This window comes from Ogataea polymorpha (assembly GCF_001664045.1).
Source record: "Ogataea polymorpha strain NCYC 495 leu1.1 chromosome Unknown OGAPOscaffold_7, whole genome shotgun sequence".
Taxonomy (NCBI): Eukaryota; Fungi; Ascomycota; class Pichiomycetes; order Pichiales; family Pichiaceae; genus Ogataea; species Ogataea polymorpha.
This window is the reverse complement of record NW_017264704.1, coordinates 24,887-37,077: the sequence shown is the minus strand read 5'-3', so window position 1 is coordinate 37,077 and position 12,191 is coordinate 24,887. Positions and strand designations below refer to the sequence as shown.

Below are 12,191 nucleotides of genomic sequence, written 5' to 3'. Positions count from 1 at the left end.
AATCTGGACGAGGTGAGCAGCCTGGAGAACCGCGAGTGGGCAGACGTGGATCAGGCCATGGCGCTGGCCAAGGAGTCCAAGGAGGTGACTCTCGACAAGAAGACCAATGATGCTCTTCTTCGAAAACTCGACTTTTTCTTGATGCCGTTGGTCTCCTTTCTATACTCCTTGTTCTACATTGACAAGGCCTGCAATGGTTATGCGGCAGTTATGGGAATCAAAACTGACATGAACATGGTTGGTAACCAATACGCATGGACCTCCTCAGCTTTCTACTTGGGATACCTATGTTTCCAGCCGATTGCCGGTTACACGCTCCAAAGATTTCCTCTTTCAAGAACATTTAGCATATATATGTTCTCATGGGCTGTCATCATTTGCCTACAAGCTTCGAATCAGAGCTACGCAGCATTCATATTTTTAAGAACACTTCTGGGCTGCTCGGAAGCATCTGCCTCTGTCTTCACCACTATTCTGACGTCTCAGTACTACCGCAAAAAAGAGGCGTTTTTGAGAGTGTCCTTTTGGCTCAGTACCGCCGGGTTTGGGGTGTTCTTTGGATCTTTGATGTCTTACGGTATCGCTATTCGAGCAGACCAGTTTTCGATCGAGCCTTGGAAAATCTTGTTTATTGTCGTGGGGCTAATATCGTTGACGACTGGAATCATCGTTTTTGTTCATATTCCAAACACTCCTGGAAAAGCATGGTTCTTGTCCAAAGAAGAGAAACTGCTTGTGGTGGAGAGACTGAGAGAGAACTTCCAAGGTTTTGGAAACAAAAAGTTCAAAAGATACCAGTGCATCGAGGCCCTGCTGGACGTGAAAACCTGGCTCTTCTTTTTCTACGCCGTGTCGTTCAACATTCCGAATGGAGGAATCAGCTCTTTTGGATCAATATTGTTGAACTCTGACCTTGGATACTCCGCTACTGACGCACTACTCTACGGATGTCCTCAGGGAGTGGTGGAATTTATCGGACTTCCTATTATCGCGTATCTGATCCAAAGATACAACTGGCCACGGCTGCTGACCACCAGTATAGTTATTGTGGTATGCCTTCCGTTTGCCTGTATGCTTGCTTTCTGTGAAGCAACGCACGCAAAGCTCGCTGGTTACTATCTGCTGAACTTGATGCAAATTGGGCCTATTGGATGTTTCTCTTATTTCGCTAGCAACACCCCGGGCCACACGAAGAAGATCACTGTCACTGGTATTTATCTGATTGGATACTGTGTTGGCAATCTTATTGGTCCCCAGACCTACCGCGCTTCAGATGCTCCTCACTATGTGCCAGCAAAGATCGCTATAGTTGTGTGCCTGGCTGTCGCATCCTTCTGTATTTTGGGAGTTTACCTTCTTTGCAGGGCAGAAAACATAAGGCGTGACCGCATGGAGGAGGCACGGCCCGAGCTGGCTCCAGAGAATATCGAGTTCTCGGACTTGACCGACAAGGAGAACATTTTTTTCAGATACACCCTCTAGCTTATCTTCGGGATTGCCGAATCGGGTGCTTTTTTCGGTTTTAGATATCCGATATAATTTAAATAAATATGAATAGTTTCAACAGATTTAGGTTATGAGTTTTCAGACCTATGTCAGTTTGTGGGCCACGTGCTTTGTGGGTGGTCTTCTTGCACTCTATACAATTTACTCAGCTAATCAAGCAGTAGACTACATACCTCAATGTCCCATGGTCGAACCTCATAGACCCTCGACCTATCTCGCCAACAGTCAGGTTATAGACACCATTTTACATGACCTTGAGTTCCGCAACCAATCTCTTATCAAGCTGCAAAAAGCCATTCGCATAAAAACAGAAACCCACGACGATGACCCGGCTACTGTAGAGGATGACCCTGAATACTGGTCAAAGTTTGATATTTTTGAAAGTTACCTAAGGTCGACTTTTCCTTTATTCTATCAGAACACGGAGCTTCATAAGGTCAACTATCATGGTCTTGTCTACATTTGGAGAGGTACAAACACGACCCTTAAGCCACTTCTTTTAATGGGCCACCAAGACACCAGCCCAGTGCCGGAGTCGACCCTCCCCTTGTGGACTTATCCACCTTTTGAGGCACATTACAACGGCACGCATCTTTTTGGCCGGGGATCTTCAGATTGCAAGAACCTGGTCATTGGCTACTTTGAGGCTGCCGAAGAGCTTATGAAAGTGGGTTTTATTCCTCGTCGCACTGTCGTATTTTCGTTTGGTTTCGACGAGGAAGTGAGTGGTGTGCGTAATAGGAACGCCCAATGGCTGGAACAGGAATTTGGTTCTAAGTCTATGTATGCAATTTGCGATGAAGGAGGTGTTTCTTTAACCACACTCGACGGGACCACCATGGCTGTTCCTGGAACAGGAGAGAAAGGCTTTCTGAATCTGTGGATTGACCTAAGCACCCCAGGTGGCCATTCTTCTGTGCCTCCTGACCACACCTCATTGGGAATCATGGCAGATCTCATGATACAAATTGAAAATGACCCATTTCCGTCTTACTTCACGCCACAGAACCCCACATACTACCAATATGTTTGTCTAGCCGAAAATTCTGCTACCATTGACAAAGAGCTGAAGAAAAATATTCTCCAGAGCCAAACTAGTGCGTTGTCAAATAAAAAGGTCAGAGAGTACCTCGAATCAAGTCGGTGGCTGAAATACTATATTAAGACATCGCAAGCACTAGATGTGATTCATGGAGGAGCAAAGTCTAATGCGCTGCCGGAGTTCGTCCAGTTGACCATCAATTCGCGAGTTGCCATTGAGGAATCCATCCACTCAGCACTAGAAAAGTATCTCCGGAACGTTAAAAATGTTGCTGAAAAGTACGGTCTTGGCCTGAGCTACCAGCTGAAAAACGAGCCAGTCGTTGAAATATTTCCTCAAACACCTCAAGGTGACTTTCTGGTTCACACTGACGAGTATTTCGATGTTGCTCCTTTGACTCCCGTAAACGACAACCATTGGAAAATATTTGCCGGAAACATTAAACACGTGTATGAGGAGCTCGTTTGGCCAGACAAATATCAAGGCCCGAATGCCCACAACCCTATAATTGTGTCTCCAGGTATTGCTCCGGGAAACACAGATACAAAATACTACTGGAACCTTTCTGATCACATCTATCGGTATAGACCCGGAGAGTATACTAGTGTCGAGACCTCTGCCCACGGGGTGAACGAATGGATCAAATTCGACAGTCATCTGCAGATCATAGTGTTCTACTTTCAGTACATCCAGAGTGTAGATGAGATCGACGATTGATAGAATTATATACCTTCGGCCACAACAGCCTCAAATGCACTCTTTATTATAGCCAGCCCTTCATCCATCTCTTTCTTGGAGATAGAAATAGGTGGAGCCATTCTGAAAGTGGTGCCAAAAGATTTGACTGCAATCAGATTAGCAGACAGCCCAAGGTCCATCATTTTGGTTGCTAATTTTGAAGCAAGTTCGGGATAAGGCTCTTTTGATTTGCGGTCCTTAACCAGCTCCATTCCGCACATAAGACCTTTTCCCCTGACATCCCCGATCCAAGGATATGTTTTAGCCAAGCTTCGTAGTCCGTTTCTGAACTGTTCACCGCGTTCAATAGAATTTTGCACTAAATTCTCTCTCAGCACGATATCCAACACTTTTGACCCAACTGCGGCAGGAATCGGGTCGTTTACGTGAGTGGTGTAGAACAGAAATCCTCGCTCCTCAGTCACCTTGGCTATCTCGTTCGAAGTCATCACAGCTGATAAAGGTAGCCCGTTTCCAAGAGTCTTGCTCAAGGTCAAAATGTCGGGGACAACACCGGAATCAATACACGAAAACATGGATCCTGCACGGCCGATTCCTGTCTGCGCTTCGTCAACAATGAGCAACATTCCACGCTTCTCGCACTGTAACTTCATTTCCTTCAAATAGCCATCTGGAAGAACGAGCATTCCACCAGAAGACAACACAGGCTCCAAAATCACAGCAGCAAGAGATCCAACAGAGGCAGAATCAACAAGAGACCACCCATACAGCATTTCTGTCTTCCAATCGTAGGAACCGTCTGGATGTCTAAAAATCGAGCGGTACTCGTTTGGAGCTGGGAGGATCAGCTGGCCTGGCACGGTTGGGCCATGGCCGATTCTTCCTGATTGGTAGGTGCAGGATCCAGCATTTCCGGTCATGCCATGCCACGAAAGCGAAAGGCCAACAATTTCGAACTTTTGAGTGTAAGTTTTGGCTAGTTTGATGGCGCACTCGTTGGACTCTGCTCCGGTGCTAAGAAAAATGGCCTTGTCCAGTCCGTCAGGCGTCAGAGAGACCAATTTGGAAGCAAGATCCACAACTGGTGGAGATAGCATGCCGGAAAAGATATGATCCAGATTCTTGGCGTAGTAAGTAATAACGTCCGAGATCTCGCTATTGCAATGGCCGATCAAGCACGACATTTGGCCTGAGGTAAAATCAAGGATCTTTCTGCCTTCATTTGTGTACACATACAGGCCTTTTGAGCCAACTATGATCTCTTTCACAAACTCGCCGCCGTACTTGAGAAGGCAACTGTCGGCCTTATCCCAAAAATCAGAGGGTTCTATTTTGCTTCCGACGGTCATCGCTGCGCACCTTTTTGCAAAAATCAGCTTTTTATAGTTTATGCAACGGCTATCAAAATCCGAAATTATTTTTTGATAAGCGGGTCCAATGGTTCCTCGAGATCGTAATCGGGAAACAATGAACCCCAAATATCAATATCTTCGGAGGTCATATATAGTGGTGGACCACCAAAAGTACTATCGAGCGGGTTTGGGTCACGGGGAGTTTGGCTCATGGGCATTGGTTGGGGAAGCGAGGTTTGGATATGCGCCGCATAGCCGAGATCAAAGTCGTAGCCATAATCATTAAGTAATCTCGACCGTATCATGGTGTAAGATTTCTCCGCCAACTTCCAGGTCTTGCCAGCTTTGCGAAGAACGTCCATGAAGTCAAAAAATTGAGATTCAGCTCCAGGGTTCTCTTCCAGATATTTGGCAACGTTCTTGCCCGATGATAGCAAAATAACCGAGACGGATAAAATAGAGGAATAGATAATCAGGATTGAGCACCGATTATATCCATGCAGCCCTGTAAATGTCATGACAGTCATATAGAGATCATTGATGGTGGATTTGCAGACGGAAACTGATTGTGGACATTTTTCTCGATGTCTGATAAAGGGTCTATTGAGACAGAGAACGACAATATAATAGTAATATCTAAGTGCCATTTTTGTTGGATCTGTGCCCTCTTCAAGTAAGTCCTTGGTACGCCAACTGATTTCCGATGGCAAATTCTCTTTCCAGTGGACTAGCTGCTGATTATATTTTTGAAGAAGTGCTAGTTTTTCTGACAGTACAAACGATTGCTCTTTTAGACCCGTGCCAGTGAACATGTCATGCAACATTCCTTCTGTGATGTTTATAAGATCAATTGTAGCTTTCAAAGGGTTGGCTATATCAATGCGTTTTGGTGTTTCACCGACCTTCTGCGGATCGGTATAAGTAAACTCCTTGATCCAGTACAGGTCGGGCATGGTGTTGGACTCTTCCATTGTAGCCTGGCTCATTTTGAGAACACTAGGACGACCTAAAATAAGACTGATGAAGTGGTCCACCACATAGGAGCCCCAGAGAACACGGCTGCGAATACCGATATTGGTTTCGTTGACTTCTTCGTTGGCTTCTGGATGATAGCTTTTTGGACTGAGCTGGAAACCCAGATTGAAACCCATACGTAACCCAATGCCTGTGAGCATCCAACCTCCGTTGTTGCATCCGTTATAGATATCGTATAATCCCAAAATTAGAAAGCTTTGCAGAGAAGTAATTGTAGGGTGATCAATTTTATTGAGTAGACTCTGGCGTGCTCTTTCGTAAAAAGTTTTCGATTTCTGCCTTATTTGCTCATTATCAGAAAGCAGTGAGCCGATGGAGCATATCGAAAAGACCAGCTCTTTCGAACAATATGAAAAGTCGATCTTTGGATGAAAAAAGTCCAAAAGAAAGGCCTCCCGATAAAGAAAATAATGCATATCGGGATAAAGCCATCTGAAAAACAGTTTGATGCATTCCAAAATCTCAGAATTGGAATTGAGGTGCTTCAGCTGATCGACTTCGTCCATCTCTGAGTTTGGGATCGAGACGCTATCAAAAATACTTGTGGGCCCGTAAACGGCGAGTGACTGATTTTTGTACTGCGGAAACGACTCTGTCCAAGGATACAACGCATTTCTGTCTTCCTTGTCTTCTGTCGGCTTCGAAACAGTGCTCAGTGCTGTTGTGCTCTCAGAAAGTAGTCGTGCAATTTCCGCACTGTGCCTTTGAAGTTGCGCAAGGACGTCTTTCTGCAACTTGACCTCCTCCTCGAGCGACTCAATATATTTACTATCGTGTCTCTCTTTCCGTCTGTCTTTTTCAAACTTGATGCACTCAAATCCATGCTTTCTACATGAGGAGCAAGGGTGTAAGACACTGACATCGCACTTGATCTTCTTTGAGCGACATTTCAAACAAGTCACCGTAGCTCGTCTTCTTTCCATACGATAAATGAAAATGGAAATATTTGAGATAGAGTCCCGGTAAATAAAATCCGGCGAGAAGAAAAAAGTTAGCTAGCGATGTTTTGGGCTTTCTTCTTGTACGTACTGGCTGCCGTTGCCATGCAAGTCCCTTTGAGGGAGATGTCGTTGATTGAATTCCATAAGGCGATCACACAGATTGACTCTGAGTTTGGGAACGAATACGAAGTGGTGCACTATCTCGCTGACTATCTTTCTGCCCGGGGGCTGACCGTTGAGTTGCAGCTCGTCGAAGAAGGACGTGAGAACGTTTATGCTTATTTAGGAGACCAAAGGAATAGTAAGGTATTGCTGACCTCTCATATAGACACTAATCCTGCTGGAAAGATACCATATCATCTTGAAGGAGACGAAATACATGTGCGTGGAGCCTGCGATGCCAAAGGAAGTGTTGCATCTCAGGTGTTTGCTTTTTTGGAGCTTTGGGATGAGAAAGTTATTCGTGAAGGTGACTTGGCTCTCTTGTTTGTTGTGGGGGAAGAATATAACGGTATAGGGTCTTTAACTGCCGTCAACGGCCTCAATGCTTCCTGGTCAAATGCCGTCATTGTTGGGGAGCCAACAGATAACAAACTTAGCGTTGGACACAAGGGAAACTTTCGTTTTGATGTCAATGCTGTGGGCGTGTCATGTCACTCAGGATACCCGGAACAGGGTTTCAGCGCTGCTGAGTACCTGCTTGGCAGAATAGAGCATCTTCTGCAGCAGGAATTTCCTTATTCTAGTCTGCTCGGCCCAACTACAGTGAACATTGGCACTTTTCATGGTGGGGTAGCCGCCAATTTACTTGCTCCGTCCGCAAAGGCAGAAATATACATAAGGGTGGCAGAAGACATTCAGCTAGTTAATCGGACTGTGGACAGGATCTTTTCCACTTCTCACTCTAACTACACGATCGTTCAAATGCTGGAGCCACAATATTTGGACTATGACGTTCCGGGCTTCGAACTGGTGGCATGCTCCTATGCCACCGATATTCCGTATTTCAAGGGTAAGACTGCCAAGCGGTATCTCTACGGTCCAGGCTCCATTCTTGTGGCCCATAGTGCCGAGGAGTACATTCTGCCTGGAGATTTGTATGAGGCTGTCCGCGGATACAAGTCTATTGTTAAATATAATATATAGCTAATTAACAAGGTCGGAAATTATTCGCCGGGACCTGAGATATTTTTCACGACTGAAATAAAAGTCTCATTCATATCAATTATTTTTCAATGCCGGAAGAAACACCGCTTTTGCAAGATCCTTCGGGAGGTTCTGCTGCCATTGTGGCTCGGGAAGTGGCAAAAGATATTGAAGTTATCAACACGGATGAGTCATCGTTAGCGTCTTTTGGGCAATATGGCTCTGTAGAGCTTCAGAAACCAGCTGGTGCAATATCACCCTCTCATCTCAAAATTATTTTGTGCTGCCTTTTTGTCAATGTTTTCTTGTCCTCATTGGACGCTACCATTGTTGCTACTCTACTGAGTGTGATATCTAGCGATTTGAACCAGCTTACAAACTCTTCGTGGCTCGCGACGAGCTATTTGCTAGCCTGTGCTGCCTTCCAGCCACTATTTGGGAAAATATCCGACATCTTTGGCCGCAGAAGCATCACCATCATCTGTACTGTGCTATTTGGTTTTGGATGTCTACTCTGTGGAGTGACGAGCTCATTTTGGGTTCTTGTCTTTGGAAGATTCATCACCGGTATAGGAGGTGGTGGCTTCAACACATTGTCCACAATCACGTTATCAGACGTGATCGCTACTCGTCAAAGAGGTTTATACCAGGGCTACATGAATATAGCGTTTGGCTTTGGAACAGCAAGCGGCGGAGTTGTTGCTGGATTCTTTCACCACTACTTTGGCTGGAGGTCAGCATTCTTGATCCAAGTGCCTATCTGCCTACTTTCTGCAGTGCTCGTGTTTTTGTTTTTGGAGCTACCAAAGGGTTCGCCAGGCCGGGGACTGGAGGGCCATGGTGTTTGGAAAAAGGTGAAGACGATGGACTTTATAGGCTCCTCAATGCTCGTGGCGTCATTGTTGCTTTTAATGTACGCTGCCTCCTCAGGGGGCAAGGAATTTGCCTATTCAAGTCTGGAGTTCAAGGGTCTACTGGTCTCGGGTTCCATCTTCCTGACGCTTTTCTACTTCTATGAGCTGAAAGTGGCCACTGAGCCCGTTATTCCCGTTCAACTGCTGGCCAACAGGACAGTCCTCAGCTCCTCATTGAACTGCTGGTTCACTTCAATGAACGTGTTTTCCATCATCTATTATGTTCCATTCTACTGGCTTTCAGTGAAAAATATGACATCCATGGAGAGCGGAATACGTCTACTTCCAGCTGCAGTGGCCATTTCCGTGGGGTCGCTATATGCCGGTTACAGAATTAAAAAGACTGGAAAGTACCGAGTCGCAATGCACATGTACGGACTTCTTGCAATTTTTGGAAGCACGCTTGTGTACACGCTCAAGCCAGAAAGCAGCTCGTTTTTTGAGTATGCAGTGCTGGTGCCATCAAGATTAGGTACTGGTGCCGTGATTACAGTCGACTTAATTGCCATGATTTCCTCTGTCACTGCCAAAGAGCAGGCTCTCGTGACTTCGATTCAATACGGATTCAGATCTACAGGATCAACTATTGGCGTGTCGATTGCCTCTGCGATACTGCAGGGCTTTCTATCCCGTGATTTGCGCAACAATTTCTCTAACCTCACCAACGTGCCCGCAGAGTTCAACTCTCCCGATAAACTCGCTCAGATAGTAGATAAGGCTCTGCACAGCACCATATACGCCCACACAAAGTGTCCCGAATTCGCCCGCAATGCAGTCATATCTGCTTACGACTCGTCTTGTCATGCTGTCTTCATTTATATTGTGATCACAGCTATTGCGGCAACAACGAGCACATGGTTTATCGAAGAAAACAGCCTTGAAAATAAATAGATAACAATTTATCAATTTATTTTATTTTCTATTTTATTTAATTTTATTCATTTGATTTTGTTGATTTCTTTGTACGACGCGGCAAATACACTCTTTTCTACCGCCATGACACAATACTCAGCCCAAGCATGGCGCGAAAGACAATCTTAGCCGACAGCATCGGGTATCCTACGCCATGCTCTCTAGATTCGAAAAATACTCCGTGCGCAACCTGTTCTTCAAAATGCTCAATAAATCGCTGATCGATTCCATGAATGCCGTGACCGGCCACACCCACCTTTCTACCCATTTGCCACCACCCATTTGACCGATTTTTATAACTTAATGAACGTGTGTCTGGATATGGCGCAGAACCTGCTACTGTGCAAAGACAACTATATCAGGAGGCCTAGCGGCTGGCGTACAAGAAGACCGAGCATCGGGCCAGTCCGTTGAGATTTAAGGGTCTAGAGCGCCTTGTTGTGCGTGATTGGTCCCGTAGATTGCTTTGGTCGCTGTAAAGACAGCACAAGGGCTTGTTGACCTCGTACTGTGGCCCGCCGGAACGACCTCTAAAAGACCAAAATGGCCGAATAAGCGGGGCAGAAATCGCTGGTGTGCTCCGTCGTGCCGTTCTCTGAGGTGAACCTATTGAGCTCGCTTGGGTTGTGCTGGCAAAACAAGGTGGACCACTCGAGAGACAACTGCGACAGCGCAAATAGCAGGTATAAACAGGAGCACGCTCTCTGTGGCGACGCCCTGTTTACAGAGCGCATTGACAAGTAGATTCCGGATGCTCCCGACCTTCACAATACGGTGCCTCCAGTCAGACGGCTGAAGAACAGATCTTTGCAGGGAGTAGCAGCGGTTGAACTAGAACATCGTTAGTCTCGACAACAAGGGCAGGAAGGTGACCTCAGGTGTTTCAGGAACGCGTACAAGCGTGTGCTAGAGAACGAGAGCAAGTAGAAAGATCTTTGAACCAATAAATTGGGCGGCCCTAAGCTGCAGACGAGTGTGTTGCCCAAGACGATCTCGTCTGCCGAGCTCCGGTTGGATTTGGCGAGTTGACTGTCCGACGAACCTTTGCACGAAGTCAAGTCCACGTTGGTGAGCGTGAACGAGATCTGGCTGTACACGAGTGAAATCTCGCCAAGGCGCTATCGAAAAAAAAAAACCCGCACGACGACTTGGCTAAAATTAGAACTTTGAACCAACTTCTCGACCTGTGCCATTTGCTGCTTGCAGAGACAATTCACAACAACCACGACGAGCTGAGCGTTCTGGTGAAGACCGTGACGAGCGATGTCAGTGCGACGGCCAGAAGCGGCAACAGCTCCTTACCGGTTTTCGGGTAGGATAGGCTGCCGCGGCTACTAGGCGGAACTTGAACGCGCATAATCAATCGGCTGGAAAAAGTATCTGCTGCACTGAAACAAACTGAAAGCATTTTGCTTTAGGCCTCAAATTTTAAGACTACAATCACGAACGCAAGCCCAAATATGTGAACACAGAAGAACCAGTTGCCCGATGCGGCGAGCGATTCCAATTGGGGCACACAGTGGGCGCATCGTAAATAGGGATGCGGCACGCTGCGCAATACGCGATTGTTAAGATTGCTGCCCAGGTGAGCTTTGCAGCAGCGATGGCATCGGGATCGTCGTAAACCTGCGAGGACAGCTCAGATTTGAAAATCCTGGTCCAGCTAAGCACGTTCATAAACTGTACTGCGAGGTCTGTGAGAATGGGGAGGCTTGTGGCAGAGTGTGACGTACGAAGAATAGAATGGGTTTTTTACATCCGGGAGTGGACAGGATCAAGGTTGGGCCTGGTTATAGAGAATAATCGGGCTTGGAAGCCCCAATTCGTGGCATTAACAAATATTGTACATATGGACGATAACTGAAATTTGCAGAATTTCAGCCGATTGGTGCTTTCAGGCTCTTGAAAGTTTTGTATGCATGCTGCGCAGTGCTCGAATTTAACTGCTGCCTATACAGTTTCCTGCATGATTGACCGTACACCAAGGTATGCAATTCATGCGCGCGAGCTTCAAAGAACAAAATCCCGCACCTTCGGACTCTGTCTTGACATTTTCAAGAAAATATCGAGCTGCCCAGTGACTGGTGTTCGAATTTTGTGAACCTAGTGATTTCGCTGGTTGTACCCCTCCCAATTCCGTGATTGCATAGATGAGAATCTATGACGCCAGTCCCGAGAGCAAACAGAATTAAAATTTTTTAGCTGACCACCTACCTACCCTAATTTCGGAACTAAAATTGCTTTTGGTCAAGCGTGCAGTAGGCGCAACATTGGTTGGTGAAGCCCGGATCGTGGGCCGGCAAGAGCGCCGAGAATTGCAGATGTATCACGTACAGCCAGAAATCTGGGATATATCCCCATTTTTGCAAAACGCAGATCATCTTTGTTCGAAGTTGATCTCAGTCAATAAATGTTTGCAGAACCGGGATAGGAATGCAGCTTGACAAAACTTGATTTATGCATGGGGAAATGCAATTTCCTGCAAATGCATTCTTTTGGTGCCAACATTTTGCTTGTCTCTCAAGCTCGGGAAGCCCCAAAACCTGCTTGTTCCCAACCATATCGAGAGAGCCGCACTAGAGGATGTCCATCTTGGTGAGTGAATAAAAAGGCTCCGTTTTTCACCACCTTTGCAGCATTATTC

At 46.2% G+C, this 12,191-nt stretch overlaps 6 protein-coding genes across 6 annotated transcripts; 4 read left to right on the top strand and 2 right to left on the bottom strand.

The window, feature by feature from the left end:
• Positions 1-57: 57 nt before the first annotated feature.
• OGAPODRAFT_51848 (uncharacterized protein) lies at positions 58-1,482 on the top strand (the record flags this gene model as incomplete). The annotated part of the gene is made up of 1 exon (XM_018355716.1): positions 58-1,482. One exon carries the CDS (start codon positions 58-60, stop codon positions 1,480-1,482), a length of 1,425 nt encoding a protein of 474 aa, XP_018208455.1.
• Positions 1,483-1,690: 208 nt separating this feature from the next.
• Positions 1,691-3,265, top strand: OGAPODRAFT_95645 (uncharacterized protein; the record flags this gene model as incomplete). The annotated part of the gene is made up of 1 exon (XM_018357782.1): positions 1,691-3,265. The coding sequence occupies one exon, from the start codon at positions 1,691-1,693 to the stop codon at positions 3,263-3,265; it is 1,575 nt and encodes a 524-aa protein (XP_018208454.1).
• A 5-nt stretch (positions 3,266-3,270) lies between these two features.
• OGAPODRAFT_52296 (uncharacterized protein) lies at positions 3,271-4,596 on the bottom strand (the record flags this gene model as incomplete). The annotated part of the gene is made up of 1 exon (XM_018355732.1): positions 3,271-4,596. The coding sequence occupies one exon, from the start codon at positions 4,594-4,596 to the stop codon at positions 3,271-3,273; it is 1,326 nt and encodes a 441-aa protein (XP_018208453.1).
• A 2,039-nt stretch (positions 4,597-6,635) lies between these two features.
• Positions 6,636-7,731, top strand: OGAPODRAFT_95644 (uncharacterized protein; the record flags this gene model as incomplete). Its single annotated transcript, XM_018357781.1, has 1 exon — positions 6,636-7,731. The coding sequence occupies one exon, from the start codon at positions 6,636-6,638 to the stop codon at positions 7,719-7,721; it is 1,086 nt and encodes a 361-aa protein (XP_018208452.1). The 3' UTR covers positions 7,722-7,731.
• Positions 7,732-7,810: 79 nt separating this feature from the next.
• OGAPODRAFT_77938 (uncharacterized protein) lies at positions 7,811-9,526 on the top strand (the record flags this gene model as incomplete). Its single annotated transcript, XM_018356397.1, has 1 exon — positions 7,811-9,526. The coding sequence occupies one exon, from the start codon at positions 7,811-7,813 to the stop codon at positions 9,524-9,526; it is 1,716 nt and encodes a 571-aa protein (XP_018208451.1).
• Positions 9,527-9,571: 45 nt separating this feature from the next.
• Positions 9,572-12,152, bottom strand: OGAPODRAFT_17318 (uncharacterized protein). Its single transcript, XM_018355037.1, has one exon. It carries the CDS (start codon positions 9,813-9,815, stop codon positions 9,624-9,626), a length of 192 nt encoding a protein of 63 aa, XP_018208450.1. The 5' UTR covers positions 9,816-12,152; the 3' UTR covers positions 9,572-9,623.
• Positions 12,153-12,191: the final 39 nt, after the last annotated feature.

Excerpts from the sequence above, each read along its gene's own strand:
- OGAPODRAFT_17318 (XM_018355037.1), bottom strand. The coding sequence starts at position 9,815 with ATGGGTAGAAAGGTGGGTGTGGCCGGTCACGGCATTCATGGAATCGAT.